At 39.3% G+C, this 21,199-nt stretch overlaps 1 protein-coding gene across 2 annotated transcripts in view; it reads right to left on the bottom strand.

Moving 5' to 3' along the window:
- Positions 1-21,199, bottom strand: part of LOC127651261 (regulator of G-protein signaling 12-like) — a 134,581-nt gene that overhangs the window by 10,508 nt on the left and 102,874 nt on the right. For both annotated transcript variants that reach the window (XM_052137011.1, XM_052137012.1), the window contains exons 4-13: positions 20,158-20,179; positions 15,140-15,309; positions 14,404-14,496; positions 13,926-14,069; positions 11,663-11,842; positions 10,052-10,208; positions 6,068-6,153; positions 5,671-5,865; positions 5,321-5,394; positions 3,105-3,231 (exon numbers count right to left, since the gene is read on the bottom strand). In XM_052137011.1, coding sequence (XP_051992971.1) covers positions 3,105-3,231; positions 5,321-5,394; positions 5,671-5,865; positions 6,068-6,153; positions 10,052-10,208; positions 11,663-11,842; positions 13,926-14,069; positions 14,404-14,496; positions 15,140-15,309; positions 20,158-20,179 — 1,248 coding nt within the window. The remainder of the gene's footprint in view (positions 1-3,104; positions 3,232-5,320; positions 5,395-5,670; positions 5,866-6,067; positions 6,154-10,051; positions 10,209-11,662; positions 11,843-13,925; positions 14,070-14,403; positions 14,497-15,139; positions 15,310-20,157; positions 20,180-21,199) is intronic.

Below are 21,199 nucleotides of genomic sequence, written 5' to 3'. Positions count from 1 at the left end.
AGCATGGCACCACGGCACGCATCGGGTAAGGATCACCCCCGCCTGCCTCAAAACACTCCGACCCTGGACAGACCTCTGCTTCTTACGGGCAGGAGTGCCCCTGCAGCAGGTGTCCCGACGCGTTCTGGTCACAACCGATGCGTCCCGGTCCGGGTGGGGTGCCGTGTGCAGCGGGCATGCAGCAGCGGGCCGTTGGAAAGGGGCCCCGCTGCGTTGGCACATCAACTGCCTGGAGTTGCTGACTGTCCTTCTTTCTCTCAGGAAGTTCCTCCCGTTAGTTCGGGACAAACACGTCCTCGTGAGATCGGACAGCACCACGGTAGTGGCGTACATAAATTGCCAAGGCGGCGTACGCTCCCGCCACATGTCACAACTCGCCCGCGTGCCACATCCCCGGCAAGCTCAACGTCGTAGCGGACGCGCTATCACGACAACGCCTGCCCGGCTTCACCCCCAGTCGGTCCAGCTGATTTGGGAACGGTTTGACCTGTTCGCCTCCCAGGAAACCTCCCACTGCCCGCTCTGGTACGCCCTAACAGAGGCTCCCCTCGGGACAGACGTGCTGGCACACGCATTTCCCCCAGTGAGCCTTCTTGCACCGGTGCTGTGCAAGGTCAGGGAGGACGAGGAGCAATCACGCTAGTGGCCCCCTACTGGCCCACTCGGACTTGGTTCTCGGAACTCAGGCTTCTCGCGACAGCTCCTCCCTGGCGAATTCCCCTGAGAAAGGACCTCCTCTCTCAGGGACGGGGCACGCTCTGCCACCCGCGCCCAGACCTCTGGGACCTCCACGTCTGGTCCCTGGATGGGATGCGGAAGAGCTAGCCGGCTTACCGGCGACCGTTGTGAATACAATCAACCAAGCCAGAGCCCCTTCTACCAGGCACCTTTACGCCCTAAAGTGGCGCTTGTTCGCAGATTGGTGTTTTTCCCGAACTGAAGACCCGCAGAGATGCGCGATCAAGTCAGTGCTCCTGTTCCTACAGCAGAGGCTGGATGGGAGGCTGTCCCCGTCCACCCTCAAGGTGTATGTTGCCGCCATTGCCGCCCACCACGATCCTGTAGACCGCAAGTCTTTGGGTAAGCACGACCTGATCCTCAGGTTCCTGAGAGGCGCCCGGAGGTTGAATCCCTCCCAGCCAGGCCTAGTTCCCTCCTGGGATCTCTCGGTAGTCCTGGCAGGACTCCAGAGACCTCCCTTCGAGCCGCTTGAATCAATTGGACTCAGGGCCCTCTCTCTTAAGACGGCCCTGCTGATCGCGCTCGCCTCTATCAAGAGGGTCGGGGACCTGCAAGTGTTCTCTGTCAGCGACACTTGCCTGGAGTTCGGTCCGGCGGATACGTCTGTGATCCTAAGGCGCGACCGGGCTATGTGCCCAAGGTTCCTACCACACCATTCCGAGATCAGGTAGTGAACCTGCAAGCTGCCCGGAGGAGGCAGACCCAGCCCTTTCGTTGCTATGTCCAGTGCGCGCCCTGCGCATTTACCTGGACCGCACACAGAGCACCAGACGCTCTGAGCAGCTCTTTGTCTGCTTTGGGGGACGGCAGAAAGGGAATGCCATCTCCAAACAGAGGCTCGCCCACTGGGTTGTTGACGCCATCACACTGGCTTATCACACCCAGGCCGTGCCCCTACCCTTGCGGGTCCGAGCTCACTCAACAAGGGGTGTTGCGTCCTCGTGGGAACTAGCCAAGGGCACCTCCCTAGCAGACATCTGTAGAGCCGCGGGTTGGGCAACACCCAACACCTTCGCGAGGTTTTACAACCTCTGCGTTGAGTCGGTTGCGTCTCGTGTTTTGTCAGGTCCGAGCCCGTAGAACTCGGTAACACGTAGACTGACCGGCCGGGTGGATCGCTTGCGCCCAGTGCCCTTTTCCTGATGTCAAGGTTAAGTAGTGCGCCTTTTTTCCCAGGGCGCCCCACTCCAAGTCGGGACCCTGGTCGATTCCTCCCCAGCCCTCCGGGTCCGCGGTTCAGCGGAGGAACTCGCCGACCCAAGCCACTGCGGGTACCCTGATGGCTACCCTGTACCGGTATAGGTGCTCTGCAGGTAAGGCCTCCTGCTCGGACTCCCCCTGTGTGTAATTCCACGGTTCTGTCCCCTTACAAGCGGACCCCCGTGTCTCCCTTAGGCAGTTACAGCTGCCCCGGTCGCCGTGCTGTAGCAACTCCCCCCTTTCGATGCTGGATCTACCACCGCACCATACTTTCCACATGAGCCCTAAGACGGCCGTGTGACGTGTCTACCACTTTTCCTCCCCAAGAAAAAGGGCAGGTGTGGTCTCCGCAGGGTCTGGGTAAGACCCCTTCCCTATATGCGTGTAAGGGCCCGGCCGTGATTGCTCTATGCGAGAAACATAGAGAGAAAAGAGGCCCAGCCAGGCTGGCCCGTTCCCATGTTGGCAAACATCGCCTTGTTCCCCTCTCAGGGTAACTAGAAGGATCCCGATGTTCAGTATGGGACATTGGGGAAGAGTGCGTGCAGCCAGGTACAGGCGATGCGCGGCACTGGATGAATCCCTGCCCGCCTCTGTATCGGCAGTTCACGTACACGGTTCAGCACATGGCAAGATTGGAATGGGTCCCCTAGTGTCGCTTCTCCGACACAACGTGGAGAAAGCGACAGAAGGGGAACGTTTGGTTACGTATGTAACCTCCGTTCCCCGAGGGAGGGAACGACACGTTGTGTCTTTCCTCCGCCATGTCGCTGAACCGAGCCACTGTTGTGGCTGGACCATTTCCGGCTCCTCAGAAAAATCCTGACTAAACTTTCGTATTTGCCCCGCTTAAATACCCGTATGCGGGGGCGGGGTATGCAAATACTGACTGCCAACTCTCATTGGCCCTTTTCAATAGGTCAGAGGTGAATATCGGCGCTCAAGAGAGACCCCTAGTGTCGCCCTCGGGGAACGGAGGTTACATACGTAACCAAACGTTATCTGCCAAGGACATAAATATTAAGTATGTGGGTTGCACAAGTGCATAAAGAGGTTGCTAATATACATGCTCTTAGATAGGGATGAATACAACCATTAAATATATAAAAATGTTCAAAATGTAAAACATCTTCTTTTGAAAAATAAACAGGTGTTTTACTCACTATCCTGGCCACCAGGTCTCCTAAGTTCAGACCATATTTAGCCACTACTGGCCTCAGCACTTCTGCAACCGGCTTAGTGGGTTTTGCTTTCAGCCCAACAGAACGATTTATGGGCACCAGATCCAGCCTATGAGACACGAAGAGAGGTTAAGGTACATCAACTTTAATAAACCAAATTCTAATGACTATCTGAGCATGAATGTAAGAACACTTCAATGAACGGACCACTTTTTAAATTCTGTCCGATACGATATTAAAAATCAATATTATTTTATAGTTTGAATAATATATAATATACATTTTAATATATATATAAACTATAATATATATATATATATATATATATATATATATATATATACACTCACCTAAAGGATTATTAGGAACACCTGTTCAACTTCTCATTAATGCAATTATCTAATCAACCAATCACATGGCAGTTGCTTCAATGCATTTAGGGGTGTGGTCCTGGTCAAGACAATCTCCTGAACTCCAAACTGAATGTCAGAATGGGAAAGAAAGGTGATTTAAGCAATTTTGAGCGTGGCATGGTTGTTGGTGCCAGACGGGCCGGTCTGAGTATTTCACAATCTGCTCAGTTACTGGGATTTTCACGCACAACCATTTCTAGGGTTTTCAAAAAATGGTGTGAAAAGGGAAAAACATCCAGTATGCGGCAGTCCTGTGGGCGAAAATGCCTTGTTGATGGTAGAGGTCAGAGGAGAATGGGCCGACTGATTCAAGCTGATAGAAGAGCAACTTTGCCTGAAATAACCACTCGTTACAACCGAGGTATGCAGCAAAGCATTTGTGAAGCCACAACATGCACAACCTTGAGGCAGATGGGCTACAACAGCAGAAAACCCCACCGGGTACCCCTCATCTCCACTACAAATAGGAAAAAGAGGCTACAATTTGCAAGAGCTCACCAAAACTGGACAGTTGAAGACTGGAAAAATGTTGCCTGGTCTGATGAGTCTCGATTTCTGTTGAGACATTCAGATGGTAGAGTCAGAATTTGGCGTAAACAGAATGAGAACATGGATCCATCATGCCTTGTTACCACTGTGCAGGCTGGTGGTGGTGGTGTAATGGTGTGGGGGAAGTTTTCTTGGCACACTTTAGGCCCCTTAGTGCCAATTGGGCATCGTTTAAATGTCACGGCCTACCTGAGCATTGTTTCTGACCATGGCCATCCCTTTATGGCCACCATGTACCCATCCTCTGATGGCTACTTCCAGCAGGATAATGCACCATGTCACAAAGCTCGAATCATTTCAAATTGGTTTCTTGAACATGACAATGAGTTCACTGTACTAAAATGGCCCCCACAGTCACCAGATCTCAACCCAATAGAGCATCTTTGGGATGTGGTGGAGCAGGAGCTTCGTGCCCTGGATGTGCATCCCACAAATCTCCATCAACTGCAAGATGCTATCCTATCAATATGGGCCAACATTTCTAAAGAATGCTTTCAGCACCTTGTTGAATCAATGCCACGTAGAATTAAGGCAGTTCTGAAGTCGAAAGGGGTCAAACACAGTATTAGTATGGTGTTCCTAATAATTCTTTAGGTGAGTGTGTATATATATATATATATATATATATATATATATATATATATATATATATATATATATATATAATTGTGAAAAAGTCTTAGGCACATTAGATGTTTCACAAATACATAAATTTTATTATTTTATCAAGAATATAAATAAAATATAAACAAATACACTAAAATCAGTAGCTTGAAATGCTACAAGTGAATTCAGGAATTACAACAATATAATATACTGTACATTATTAAGGTTAATATTCTGCTAAAGAACAAAGTCTGTTTGACTGCTCAAATAGTTACAATCAATAGATTTTAATGATTAATTGTCCATGTGTAATGGTTATAATTAAGCACAATTGATATACTGCATCTTTGCTGTAATTTATCGCCATCCCTTTGTTTGTTCTAAGCAATGGCAAAATTAATATAACCTCAAAAATAGCCGGAAACAACAGTCCACAATTAAACATCCAATATTGGTCTGTGAATATCCAATACCGACTGATATGGGTAAATTAAAAAAAATTGTTAATTAGGTGGTAAGGAATCTATGAAAGAAAGAGGTCAATTGAATTTATAACTATGGACAAATGAGTAGACAGACAGAAAACACCAAATATAAAGACAAAAGTAAAACAGATAAACAGGTGTGTACCGGAATAGCGTACGTTTCTCCAGCCGTAGATCTCTGGAGCACAGTGTCATGCAGTCCTGGTCCAACACTAAAGGCTTTACACAAGGACAATAGATGATATTAGAATCCATTACAGTAGTGAACTATCATATGATGCAGACACACACACACACACACACACACACACACACACACACACGTGTGCTGCACTCAGCACAAACACACATAATGAAATCACCTTTTATGATGGACAAACCAAAAGTAAAAACCAAAAGTGAAGGTACCTCAGTTATTGATGTTTTACCACATAACATGATCAGAGTTAGAGCCCTCCACCAGTTACCTGAAATGCACACAGTTAGGCATGTTACCTTCTCTCCGCTCACTAAGAACAGATCCACAGCAGCCAGGTTAAAGCCGATCTTCTCGCATAAGCCCAACAACACCTCTCTGATGGAGATGCCGGGTCTGATGGGTACTGAGCAGCATGAGCCATCCGGAAGGTTAATGTTACAGTGACGCACCGCATGTTCGGACAATGACATGGAGTTTCGTGACACCTCAGCCTTTCAGACAGAGGAACACAAAGGAATAAACAACAGAGGAACAGAGACAGAAAAATGTTTTGGCCTAATAATAAATAAATAATCACAAATATTAGACAGACAGATGGATCTCTATAAAATTGTATTTAATAGATAGATTTACAAAAATATGTTTTCAATATGACATCAGCTTGAGTGGTTCAGTCAGGCACAGAAGACCCACCTCATTTTTTCCGGAACCAGAGGTGACAAGTTCTAAACTTGCACCAGACGACAAAGAGCCCTGTGATTCTCTCCGTCCGTTACTACCTACAAAAACAACATCCATAACTGACAAACTGGAAACTCCAAACTAAACACTGAAGGAGACAGCACAAACACAAAAAATTTAAAAATTCAATACTTTTGAAAACTATCTGTCAGAATATTCCCTAACCCTCTAATAAGAAACTTTTAAGTGAATTATAAGTGTACAGTGAAGCATATACACTGTAATAAATGTCTAATTTTAACGGTAAAAGACTAAAAATGCTACTTTATTTATAGATATTTTAAATATATTTAAAAACACAATACATGTAGTTTTATGGTAAAATGTTGTAGAAAAATTATGATTTTCCCATATAATTAATGGTTAAAATGTATATTGTTTAACAAGGAAGTATATGCACTTTTTACGTAAGCTATTGTTAAAATTACAGTAAAATAACAGTAATTGGGCATTCCCAGTGACCCATTACATTTCATTATAATTTACAGGAATAGTTATGTTTCTTCTTATTTTTAATATCAGTTATGTACTTTGGGGTTATATTTGATGTAGTTTAGTTAATGTTTATTACATTATTTTAATTTCACATGTGTTACAGTGATGATGTTTATTGTTTGTGTGAGTGAGTGCAATGTGTCTCTACATGTTTATTGGTCAATGCTCTTGGTAGGGCCACTATTGGTGAACTTCATGTCATCATGTGCCCTTCTGAAATTACTATGGTGATTAAAAATACATTATAAAGATAAAAGCAGATATGTATAGTTTCAGAAGGTTCATATATTAAGTTTATCATTGAATAATATAAACAACAGTGCTGCACCATAAAATATACCGTAAAACAACAGTTTTAAACTGTACAATTTACAGGTTGTTCTGTAAATTTGTTTAAATTTTTACTGTATTTTTTACATAATTATTCTGACAACCACAGCTGCCAGTTTATTTATTTATTTATTTATTTTTTAAAAACAACAGATTTGTTTTTACCATTTATAAATATTATTTGAATGAAGATAATAGTGAAAAAATGTAACCCGTAAATGCATACCTCTGGTCTTTAGAGACCTGGGACCACATTCCACCCCCTGTACCTCATCCGTTTTTTGAGTTGTGACCACACCTCTTTAGTATTCCTCTATCTATCTCTTATAAATTGTGTAACACAAAAAAAATGCCAAAATTGCAACAACAATTTTTTTTAAATAATAATAACTTATATTATTATTATATATATTATTTATATTATATAACTTTTTTGAAGCCTATATTTTCAATGCATTTAAAATCATTATAATGCATTAGTAATGTCTCATAATACACCTTATAATATGTTATAACGTTTCATATATAATTGTAACCACCATTATAATACTTACATATGAAGTTATACTTTAGAGCAGGGATGTGCAACTTTGAAGGGGGCGAGGGCCACCATTTTTTCTCCATTCTACCAAGGGGCCAAATTACAAATCCGCACTCTAACAATGTTCACCCCTTTACTCAATTACCTCATTATTGTGGGAAATGTATGCACATTTCCCAACAATGTTCTTTTAAAGATTTTGTTACCTATACTAACATTTTTATTTAACAAAAACAAATATAATTATTTTGTAACTTGTGTTTTTACTAAAACAAAATACAATATAATTATATAGTTCACATGTACAAATTTATATTCAATTTATAAGCAATAAACTTCAGACTTACATTTGCAAGAAAATGTATCTCATTTGCATTGTCTATATTTCCAACAGACAAACACACAAATGAACAGACATTTTCAACCCCACCTCATAAAACAGCTTATAGGTATTAGTTCAAATCTAAATATTATCATCAATAACAATACTGGCAACAAGAACATAACATTTCAGTGCAATATTACAAAACATTCAGCACCACAACATACACGCACAGACCGAACCATCCCGTGCGTCAGAGAACATTCTCTCTATTCGCAAGACTTTTCAACAGTCAGTCAGGCATCTCAATCGTGCATTTCTTCACATTTTCTCCCACTTATAACAACTTTGTTTTTCATGAGCGAAACAGCACTGTCTTTGGTGATTCCCGCACTGTCACGGATTTCATAAAAACTTTTGATTCCTTTTACTCTTTTATGGAGACCAGCTCTGGTGTATGTATTTCTCATACTGTACTCCTCTTTGTTCACTTGATCAATGGTGTATTTGTGAATCAAATTTAAATCTTTAATGACAGATTTAGTATTCAGGCAAACAAAAGACATGGGTTCTACCTGCGTACATTAACAATAGTGTGCACTATGTCGCTGACAAGCTGAGATCAAATTTAACTCAATTTACCTTATAAATGATGAGCAAGTGTAAGATGTTGCATGCTAGAATCCTAGGGTGATCAGCAGGTCTGGTAAGAACAAGTGATCTCTTCTGGTCAATAGTTGTAATAACATCATAAACTGAATGCAATCTTTACAAATCCCTTTTTCAAAGAAATAAAATCATTCCTCAGTCTTGTCCGATGGGCCGTATTTAACGATACAGAGGGCAGTATATGGCCGCCAGTTGCCCATCCCTGCTTTAAGAGTATAATGCATTATAACACGAGCAACGTCCAATTTTATCTGCAGAAGTTATAATGTATTTTATATATTTGTAATATATATAATAAGTATGCTTTAAGTAAAGTGACAAAAGCAATGTCTTCTTATAAACATCCATAAGATATTTTTAAGGGGTTATAAGACATTACAACTCACACTGTAAATTATATACATTAGAAATGCACAAAATACAAAATAACACCTATTCAATCAAAATTTTGAGATATCACAAAAAACATTTGTAATGCTACAAGGTTAAATTATATCAGAAACTCTGGAAAAAATGTATGTTGATCACACATGTAGCCAATGTTCTTGGGTGTAAACCCACCCAAGAATAATAAAAAAATAATTGAACTGATTCTATACTGGGCTCTATTCTATAAACTTTAATGTACATGAATCTTATTTGGAGACTTATTTAATAAATAACTTTGATTGTATAAGTTTGACCTGTAGTGTATCGTATGTTACAAGTTTATGTTATGGCTGTTATAATAAGATATTGCTTTTGTATCTTTACTTATAGCAGGCAAAGACCACTTATAATATGATCATGTCATAAAACCTTTAGACTGTTTACACTATGCTGCTTTTGCATGATTTATACGATTAACTTTATTAGCTTCTGCTGTGCTACAATTGTATGTTGCTTGTGTTATAATGCATTATACTGTTAAGAATAGGGAACTATGAATAGGGGAAGTCTTATAATATATAATAACTAGTTATAATTATTTATGAGAAGTTATAACTTATCATAACATTGCAATGCAGTATAATGCATGTATAATGCCTTTACAATGCATTAAAAATGGGCTTCATGGACATTTTTATCAAAAATGATAATGGTTTAAGTGCCAAAAGTGTCATTATGGTATGTAAGAGTGTTATATCTTTGAAAAATTATATTCTTTATGATTATTTCATATCTATTTAAGTTTACTATCACAGTCTATCTCTGTCTTTGTTAATTACAAGATAAGTGAGTGACTATAGTCATATGAATAAATACTACATCACGTTGATTTTCTGTGCAACAATGAATTATCAACAATGGTGAATTATCAGTATTCCATATGCATGTACACATACATTTTATACATGCAATTTCTTACTCGAGGTTGCGCTGATGTTTCAGTGATTGACTTGATTTACATTTGACATTGCTATTTGATGACGAAGCAACACTAATGTAAGCTATAGCAAGTGTAATACATGATTATGATATGACTATTCATTTGGCTGCACTAAGTTGTGCATCTATTTAGACCCAATAAGTGTTTGAGAAAATTACCATGCATTTATGGGTTAATGTAACAGATTCATAAATGATTTCTTTCACTCACTGTAATCTGCAAGATCCTTCTTCTTGGATCCTTTTCCAAAACTTCTATTTCTGGACCAGGAGAAGAAAATGTTTTTCTTTTTATCACCCTGTTCATCTCTGCTGTCATCTGTGTTGTTCAGTGACCTTCCCGACTTGCTCTTCTTGTCGTCTTGCACCTTTATACATCGTAAAATATTTTACGCTCTCAAACACAAAGTATAACTCATAGATCCTTTTGCCAGACACTAAAAAAATCTCTCTACAAGCAGGCTGTCAGTGAAAAACTCTTATGTGACATAAGCCAATTATATGCAGAGTTGGGAATAAGGTGTAAAAAATTAGATTAGAAGTATAGCTGGCCAGCGATTGACTGTGTTAAATTAGATCTGACTGGAGCGCATAGTGGGACGTTGACTGAGCTGAAAGCCTCTGCTTCCTTGATTTGAAAGGTTCTGTGATAACTAAACTAACACTCGACTATGTAAACAGTACAAAGTGCTGACAATGACTTGAATTTCACAACTCTATTACAAGAAATGTATGTTTAATACAAAAAATTATTGTTACAAAATATTTAACATTTGGTAACCATTTCTAATAACTTCTATTAATATAAATTATTTTTTTTTTTTACATTATATAATTCTTAACAGGTCAAAATAAAACATTTTCAAACATATTAATAAATTACTTATCTGTTAAGCATTAAATATAAAACATATTTTAAATATGTTGATTAAAGACTTTGTAATGAACACAGACCTAAAAGCGTTGGCAAACTTTCAACAGAGAGACAATTAAACTAAAGGGTGTCTTCCCTTGATGTGTCTCATATGGGGCTTTTCAACTGCACGGTACAACTCGAGTCTGCTTTTTTCCACTGTGGACAGTACTTGGTACATGATACTTTTTTTAATACCACCTCGGTCGAGGTTCCAAGAGAGCCGATACTAAATGTGATGTAAAAATCCTGCTGATCACTGATTGTTCAGAGAGAATCGTCACTACCAGCATCACTGGATTTCCGACACGCGACATCAACCCACTAGTTTTAAAGTTAGCAACAGCGATAACAGTATAATTTGTTCTCGCGACTTTCGAATAGTGAAAAAAGAAATGGCTGTGCGTAAAACCACGCTGTGGTCAATAAACGAGGTGCAGACGGTCCACTCGTTAGTGATGAGCGAAACAAAAAAGTATCTCGGGAAGTGTCTCAGCTGTTGGCCATACAAGGCTACCACCGAACCTACCAACAGTGTAGGGAAAAGTTAAAAAAAAAGTGACTACAGAACCAGCGCAATAAGCTAGTAGCTAACAGCTATAGGTCGAGTTATTGGTTTGGTCAGTTTGTATCATGTTTAAGATGATGTCACGGCAGTAGAGGTGGCGCAACTATGATGATCATCCTATAATCCCAAAAGCTTGCATTTCCAAAACTGCAGAGGAAATGCAAGCTCAAAAAAGTCAAGTGAGTAGAGTTGAGGCAAGTCGAACCGTAAAGTGCGGTGTAAAGTGCCAATAGATTGTCTGATTTTGTGATTACGTTTTTTAAAACATGACAACTTATAATGGACAATCGTCATGAAGCAGATATGGTAAATGTGCAAACCATCACCTGTATTTATGTTACCTTTTTGGGTGTAGAGAGGTTGGTGCGGTCAGAGCTTGTGCTGTGTTTCGATGTGGGGCTGCTGGGAACCTGGTAGGGGTCTGGAAGAGGAAGCCCTTCCACCTCCGCAAGCATACATTCCTGATACAGGTAGGACTTTAGAAAGCGAGTGTAACTGTCAAACTTCATCAGGTTAAAGATCTGTTGAGGGAAGGAAAAAGGAGGGAGTGACACTGTAAAATCCCAGCTGAAAGGTCCAGGCTGGTTTATACTGATTGGTGCTGGTTGTGGTCAAGATGTTAAATAAGCATAGTCATAGTTCAAATTTATAAAGATAAAGTTGGTGGTCAACCAGCATTAATTTCTGGTCTTGCTGATTAAGCTGCTTAAGCAACCTAGGGTCGGATTCGTGAAACGTTCTTAAGAAGAAAATTCTTCTTAACTAACTTTTTTTTTCTTCTTAATTTCTATCTTAAGAAAAAAGTTATTAATATTTTGTATTCCTAAAAAAAAAAATATATCCTTATGAAAGTTCTTATCTTTATCCTTAAAATTGTTCTTAAGAAAAAAAATGCTATCAATTTGAGTTGGGAGTCTTTTTATGCAGAAATGTGATTTTAGACCAGTTTTTGACTAGTTTATATTTTATGTTAATTTTATTTTCCGCTTTCAAACCATGTAAATGTTATTACGAAATTCTAACAATGAATGTTGTTTTGAAGCTTATAAATGCGGTGTCCAATTATGCTATTCAATTCAAATGGATGCGCTGCATAGCACACTCCCTCCACGATCTTTACAGTCAACAGAAACCTCCACTATTTACATAAAAAAGTGACCTGGAGTTGCTTGCTACTTAAAAATGGTTAATAGTTAAATACATTTATCGTTATGATTTACCAGTGTTGAAGTATTAACTTTGTTGTATTAGACAAGGCAACCTAATGAGCAGAAAGTATAATCAAACAATGTCAAAGCCTGTCATTTTATTCTTAATGAATACTTTCTTAAGAAAACTGCACTTAGGAACATTCTTATGAACTACTTATAATTTATCCTAAGCACTTTCTTTTTTTTTTTCTTCTTAAGAACATTTTTGTGAATCCGGCCCCTGGTGGGGACCAACACATCAACATCCCATGCTGGGACCAGCATAGTAAACACAAAATATGCTGGTGGTTACCAGCAGGGATTACTTACAAAGGAATGTGGGATCTGAAGTAGCATTTTGGCTATTCCATGAAAATTTGTGTTTCTACAGATTTTGGAATGTGGCATAGATGTATTTCAAATGGAATCACAATCACTAAAAAACTATTTTTCACACACTTAAGAGTCGAATGTAGATTCTTGTACATAGCTGGCAGAAAATAATATGTGCGCTGATTGAGACTGGCTTGAAACTGAATTCTGATCTGCTGGTTGGCAAATGTAAAAGTTTTAAATGAGAATCTCATAGAGACTTAAAAGAAAACAGCTTAGTATTGCACAAAAATGCTAAATAACTGTAGGAGAAGGGAAAACTATTGAAGAAAGGACTACATTCCATCAGTGCTGTGATGTTATTGCCCAGGGGCGGGGGTCTGACAAATGACACAGAACCGCTATGGTATCTGACATTGTAAATTGTGACCACCATCATGTTTCTGAAGTTTGTTAATTATAGAGATTGTGAATAAAAAGGTGACAGACAGCATGGAGCCTTAATGCTGCTACTTGGTTTTCTTCCTCGAAGACACTTTATAACAACACATTCTCAGATCCACTGAACTCCCACAACACACATAAAGGCTGCCTGCAAGTCTCCTTCTGGTTATCATGGGGTTGGAGTTGTAAGTAGGCTACATTCATGATTTCATGACAGCACAGCGCTGAAATCAGAATAGTCCACTATTTCACATCTCCAGCCCAGAAAACCTTGCAATACTATTGTGATTAATCCTTAATAATTTGTAGTGTAGCCTACACAGACATAAGGAATCAAGCAGATTTGATTGCCATGAAAAATACTGATATCACCTGCATGAATTAGGATAAAATTAATCTATATACTGTAATTAATTAGTCTGGGAAATCAATCAAACAGAAAGTTATGAAAAAGAAATTGGATAAGGCATGTAGACTTTCAAAATCTTTAGGATTGGCATCACGCCTACAGGACCATTGGGAAATGTTGACGCTTTGTTAACATAGATTTTTATTCCAAAATAGAGTGTTCAACACCCAGGGTTTCAGTAAACACTGTTGCATGCTAGATTGTGCACTCCTTTGTGTTCTATCTCACCTGTAGCTGCTGCTCTTTAAACATGTCTGGCCTTGGAGCATTGAGGATGTCGTCAGCCAGCTGGGCCTGACTATCAATGTTGACGGGTGTGGTGGCCTTGCTCGACAGGAAGCTGTTGTAGATCTCTCTGGCCCTCTGGGACAGCTGGAGGCCAAAAAGTTATGACAATGTGAAAAACAAACGGTGAATTGAAAACATTGTTTATTTTATCCTGTCCACACAAAATAAGTGTTTATTACATGGAACTGATTGCTGTGGACATGGGCAGAAGGAATGGTTTGATAAACAGCAATCAGAATTGATCTACATAATTTGGTGTGACCAAAAACCCAATCAGTTGCCGTACCAACATTTAAGATGTCGAATATACCACTAGTGACACCCAACAGAAACATAATTAGTGTTTTCAAACAGGTTTCCCAAAATGTAAAAACGTTTGGTGCTGCTATCAAAACGATTCAGAATGAGGGTTGTAAACCTGTTTCTTATCTGTGTCCGGCACATGGCTGAAATATTCACAGGCTTGCCAAAACAAAATGTTCTCCTCGCTAAACTCCTTCTTCAAAAATTCCTAAAGGCAGAAGGAAAAAATTTGATTAATTAATCTGCAAAAGCATACACAGTCAAAAACCTTGTACTCTTTTAATATCAATAACGAATACAAATGAAATTAGTTTAAAAATTTAAAAACAAAATCTTATTTCTTATTACTTAACGACTTAACTTATTGTTTTTGCTCTACTAATAAGTAAAATCCCCTCCAAACACTTTTTTCTGGTTTTGTTTAAAACCTCAGATTCAGAGAGTGCCTCATGATGCTGAGACAGCTTTTACAACTATATCATAAGTCACTCTGATAAGAAAGCATCTTCCAAGCAAATAAATATGAATGTACTCATTTAAGTGAGGTGGAAATTAGTTTGTAAACTCTGCACTCTGCACAATTAAAATAAATAAATATATCCTTTCAAAAAAACATGGTATTTCAATGGTTTTTGGACATGGTGTAATAGTATATCATGGTATACCATGTTTTTTGACCATGTTGGTAATACCATGATATTTTTTTAATTTCCTTGGAGTACCATCAAAATACCATGGTATACAGTATATTCAAGAACTACGACATTATCATCCAATATTATCAATGTACCAACTCTGTAATTTAGTCAGGCAGCTGAGCCTAAACATGAACTTGGACTGATCCGACATACCGAGAAATGTCGGATACCAACTGGATCCTGTAGTAGGTGCTCGAAGCAGACGGCCCATGAGGCGACACGGCGTTCAGTGTGGCGTCTATGGCATTGCACACTAGGTAGACTGGCATTGCTGTTCAGACTGTTATCACTGCCGCAGCCTTTCAGGTCCACACTGTTCAACTCTACAGCACAAACAATGAGATAACATTACTATCATTCACACCAAACACAGTGTCAGCTTTTTCTTCATCCCATTTCAGTGACAATATGACATGGCATCACTGATTCACATATTGCAAATGACAGACTTACACAATGATCACTTAAACCACAAAAGTTCAACTCAAATAAATCTACTTTTTCACATCAGAAAAATGGCCAATGGGACATAAGTTATGCAATCAACATGACTGTCTGAATAAGGGTCGGGGTGCTCTCAATTAAGAATATAAACTCAAATTAGCCCTGTGTTTGACAAAACAAAAGTACAGAGACAACAACAGAAATGTCAGAGCTTGAAGAACTGAAGTAGGATGTTAAATCATACAAAAGCAAACGGTGAATGTTTCCTGGACAGATAGGGTCAAGGAGTAAGTTATAGTGTCAGTGGTGCTTTTCTACCTATGAAACCTCTAAAACAAGACACAGTGTGAAATTGAGAAACTAGTAGAGTAAAATAATTTAAATATGTTTTTCGACTCATCCAAGCAATGTTCCAAATCAGGTGGTACATAGAAGTTTTGCTAAGAGTTGGTGTTCTCCTTTTTTTGTTTCTGGATGTTTCTGATGTGGCTGGTGTGCGCTTGTTATCAAACAGTACAAATGTCAGTAACAAAGCAGATTGTTAACAATCCTCAAAAACCACTGAAAGGAACAGCAAAGAGTGTGTGCAGCCAAACCCCCCAAAACAAAATTTGTTCTGCAAAGGCCAAGCAATATGATAAAAAACAACTTGTCAGGTCTTAGAACAAAAGATTTAGTGATGGATTCTTTATCTGTAATCTTGCTCACCAACTTAAATATAGCTGTATATACACTTACTTTTAAAGATAAGGACTCTGTAGGAAACCAAAGTTTTGTTGTCCAAAGATTGATGCCTCTATCTCTCTGATAAACTCAGGCACTCCTGAAGCCTCTTACCTGGGTAGAGCTGGTATGAGCCTGTGTGATGCCACTTCACGAGATATTTCATGCCAACTGGATGCCAGGCTTTGACATCCATCACCCCAACATTACACACACACAGCCACGTGGCAGAGAGTCAACAGCCATGAAAATCTCCATAGAGTTCACACACATCAGGCTACCTTCAAACATTATGAGAAACGTGGAACTATCTAAATAACACAGATGACGAAATCCCACGCTAGCATAAAAAGAAAATAGTGGCCTGTACACAAAGCTCTGAATGGCAAGGTGATAATTAATAGAAGGAAGAGAGGGGAGGGAAACTTGGACTGCAGTAGCAGCAGAAACCTGCAATATTAATGACCAGCATTACATTTAAATTTACATTTATGCATTTGGCAGAGGCTTTTATCCAAAGCGAATTACAGTGCACTTATTACAGGGACAATCCCCCCAGAGCAACCTGGAGTTAAGTGCCTTGCTCAAGGACACAATGGTGGCGGCCATGGGGATCGAATCAGCGACCTTCTGAACAGTTTTGATTAACAGTTATGTGCTTTAGCCCACTACCACCACCACTAGCACAGCCACTCGATAGCACCCTAACTGAGGATAAACATGAACACTAATAGCCATGTTAAAAAAGACCAGCATACCCAGTCACTGGCATATACTGTATGTCATGGATGCTGGTGTCCCAACTAGGCTTCTTAAAGTAAACGTTCACCAAATAATTTTTAGTCATCATTTACTCGTTCCAAACCATTCTGACTTTCTTTCTAAAGCCCAAAGTATACTTCATTTAGACGCGAAACTCAACAGTACAGGATGCGTGATGAAAATGTATCATCAGAAGAGTGTTCGAGCTCTGAACATGGGGCCCAATTTATAACTGCGTGTACTCTTAACACGTAATATGCGCATGGAATTATTTGTACTATTTAGTTGCTTTCACGAAGAAGCTCTAGAAGATGTAATTGGCACTAAAGAAGACAAAGGTGGAAACAACAACTGTGGATGTGCACGTTAAAGGACAATTTTGGGATCAATACAAGTTAAGCTCAATCGACAGCATCTGTGGCATAATGTTAATTACAACAAAACATTTTACTCATCCTACGTTTTCTTAAAGAAAGTTTTCTTAAAAAGTAAGTTAAAGTGAGGCACTTACAATGTATATGAATGGTAATAAATGAAAGTGAATGTGTCTAATTTTGGGAGGGTTTAAACAGAAATGTGGAGCTTATCATTTTATAAAAGCACTGACATTAATTCTTCTGTTAAAACTTGTGTATTATTTGATCTGTAAAGTAGTTTAAATGGTCATTTTTATAGTCATTTTAGGGTTTGTTGACATTTCATCATCATAGTAACGAGGTTGTAAAATTGGGTAAAAATTTACACAGAAATGGTTAGTACAGTAAACAATTTTATCACATTAAAATCATGTTTACATTCATATACTTTATGTCTTATGGCTATACTTTTGAGTGTTTTAACGTCCATTCACTTCCATTGAAAGTGCCTTACTGTAACCTCGATTTTTGCTTTTTTTAAAGACAAGGAGGGATGGGTGAAAATAATTTTTGAGGTAATCAATATTTTGCCAAAGATGCTGGTGATTGAGCTTAACTTGGATTGAACCCAGAATATTCCTTCAAGAACGTGTGTGTATAGCTCGAGACTAAAGGACTATAATTTATGGGTCTAAACTCCTGAAGATAAATAGTCCAGTATTTCATAGCAGTCATAGCACACATGCACCAACCATCTGTGTATGCGTGCACAGTCAATTTAAGTATAATTTAAAAAGGCTAGCATTTGACTGTACACAGACGCTAAGCATTTGCGTCAAACCCGAAGTATACTTTGGGCTTTATGCAGAACACACAAGGAAATGTTTTAATGGATCAGGTTAGGGTTAATATTATTTAGGGTTAGGGGTTAGTTATTACAATTATTGTTTTAAAAACAACACAAGTATGAACTACGTAGTATGAACTGTCCACTGATGTACTGTTCAGTAGTCATAATAAATGTAGATTGTAAACTTTCGCACAAGGAGACATCCAGACTGTAAAACTTACACCAAGACATCTACTGAGAATACAGTTAAGGTCTTGAGACAGCAAAGTAATGAAGAAAATGAAAGGTTGCTGAGATTTGCACTTTGATGTCCAGAGAGATGGGCAGCACTGACAAAACAAGTGGGCCTTGGCTCACTCTCTCCATTTTCACTGGCTGATTTACGACATCCTGTCTTGGCGATAATTGATCCTGGAGCAGTTTTGTAAGGGATAAAACTTACCCGAGCACCTGAACCTGAACACGGATCCAGCCTGTCCTGGTTAACCTCAAGCTGATCTCAGGTCAGATCCTTAGACCACAAAATATCGTGTGCCCATTCGCAACACACACACATTAAAAAGACACTACAGTATCGTAAAGCTAACAGCTCGGGCATGTAAGTTCCTGACAGTTTTGCAAGCATACATTTGTCCTATGTACCTTTTGTTATGCATAAGGCTGAAAGATCTATGGCTCTGGCTGGAAGCATTAAGCAAACATTCACAGAAACCCTGGCACATTCACACATGCTAATTGGGCCATTGAGGGGAGAGAAGGGAGTAGGGGCAGTTTGGGCTTGTTTGCTCCTGGAATTGAAATACAGAGATTTTAGACATAGCTACCTAATCAAAGATTACACAGAACTTTACAATTAATGCCAGTGTTCCATATGAATTGTTTTGTGAGCAAAAAGAGGAAGTTGGACAGTACATTTTACAATCATGTAATGAAACACAGAATTTGCTTTGCTACATTATACTGTGCTAAAAGTATCACCTCAGAAAACAAATATTAAATTGATCTCCAACATAAAAGTCTTTGCACAGATTAAATTACATTGGTTATGGTCCTTACAGATAAAAACATACGGCAAAACTGTCCCCAGGTCTTCCAAAACTAAATTATATATTCTTCAAAGAAAATGCTTAACAAAAAAAAAACCTCAGGGGGCCTGGGTAGCTCACGGAGTAAAGATGCTGACTACCACCCCTGGGCATGCTGAGTGACTCCAGCCAGGTCTTTTAAGCAACCAAATTGGCCCAGTTGCACATGGGGTAGCCTCCTCTTGGTCGCTATAATGTGGTTCGCGTGGGGAGTTTTGTGTGGATGCCTCGGTGGATGGCGTGAAGCCCCCACATGCGGTATGTCTCCGTGGTAACGTGCTCAACAAGCCACGTGATAAGATGTGGATTGACGGTCTCAGAAGCGGAGGTGACTGAGATTCATCCTTCGCCACCCGGATTGAGACAAGCCACTACACCACCACGAGGACTTAGAGTGCATTGGGAATTGGGCATTCCAAATTGGGGAGAATTTTCAGCAGATAAACTAGTTGGATTTGGGGGATGGATTGTACAAGGAAAAGAAAGCCAAACTTCGGTCAGGCAAACAAAATGAGAGCCAAAGTAGTTTTGACTTTCTTCTTTATTTGGGCAGAGCTCTATCTATTTCAAATCTACAGATATAAACGACAATAACATTGTAAACAGATAAAGAGGAAAGCATGGACAAATTGAGAAGTAAAGGCTAAGAAATGAATAGAGGAATGTAAACATAATTAGAACCCAGTGGGAGATAAACAGAGATTTAGAGAGAATTCATTGTTTTAGGCAGCAGAGATAACAATCTGAAGTGAAGATGTGAAACTAACAAGAAATAGTGATAGAACAAAACTATTCAGGTAATTAACCTGAACTGAGATATGAGTGGGTAGAAGGAATAGAGGTAGATAAGGAAAGACAATGAAGTTTGTGATACCACATAAAAATAGACAATTAAACAAGGGAGGCTGAGATAGGATTTAAGGTTGTATGAAACATTGATTGATTACTTACCACCATCGGAGACAGCCGCAGACTGCAAGAGAACACAGAGAGACATGTGTGATTGACTTTCTTCACCAACACAAACGCACACTGAAGTCTGCAACATGCTTGGGTACTCTGGTGGCATGATACACACACACACACCAACACACCAGCTCTTCCAGTTTTAATGGAACAGTTTTTCACACACTCCTCACACACTCACTTTGAGATAATCAAATGCATCAGGCACATTCCAGCAATACCCTGATATTCTAGACCCACCCACTGTGACACATTAGACCCACCCAGCCTGATTTGCCTCAACATGAGTCTTATTAGTCAGAGGACAAAATCTCAAATTGTTTTGAGTGTAAAAATATTGAGTCATTCCTTTTATTGCAATATGAAGAGAGACAGGTCAAGTTATGAACATTTTATTTGTTACACAACTTTTATTTAACAATGCATCAAAACAGCAATGACTAGTTTATTACAGGGTCAAATTATGTATGCTACAGTCGCAACAGTGGCATTCAGGTGAGTGGATGTGTAAAGTGTTTGTATGGGACGAGTGCCAAATGAGAGATTTCCTTTAAATGTGGGCTCAAAGGTCAGTAAGTGACAAAATTCCCAGGGAGTGTGGACCTTATAGTGTATTTTCAATACAAATAGCTCTTTTGCACGTTCTTTATAAACTGGGAACCCATACTTTGTTTAGAAGTAGAAAACTTTTTTTCTTTACTAATACAGCATACATGCACACAATAAATATGCACTTTGTTTTTACATTTTTGGCATATATAGTGGAAAATTCTACAGAAATGATTTAGATGTAATAAAATGTGAGTTAAATGGAGACGAGAGCATTACACTGTTTTTGCTAGCCAAGAAATAATTTAGCTTTATATTCAAACAACATTTTTCATAACTCCTTCAAAATGCAATTATAATGAGCCAAGTCAAGTTGAGTAAATTGTATTTGTTTACATTGTTTTAAAGCCGCTTTAAAAAGAAAAATATATTGAAATAGAAAATGATGCTATGATGTGTTAAAGTCTTTACTGAGCAA

This window comes from Xyrauchen texanus, chromosome 11 (genome assembly GCF_025860055.1).
Source record: "Xyrauchen texanus isolate HMW12.3.18 chromosome 11, RBS_HiC_50CHRs, whole genome shotgun sequence".
In the NCBI taxonomy this organism is placed as follows: domain Eukaryota; kingdom Metazoa; phylum Chordata; class Actinopteri; order Cypriniformes; family Catostomidae; genus Xyrauchen; species Xyrauchen texanus.
The sequence above is the reverse complement of the archived record's forward strand: the minus strand, read 5'-3'. Positions and strand labels throughout refer to the sequence as shown.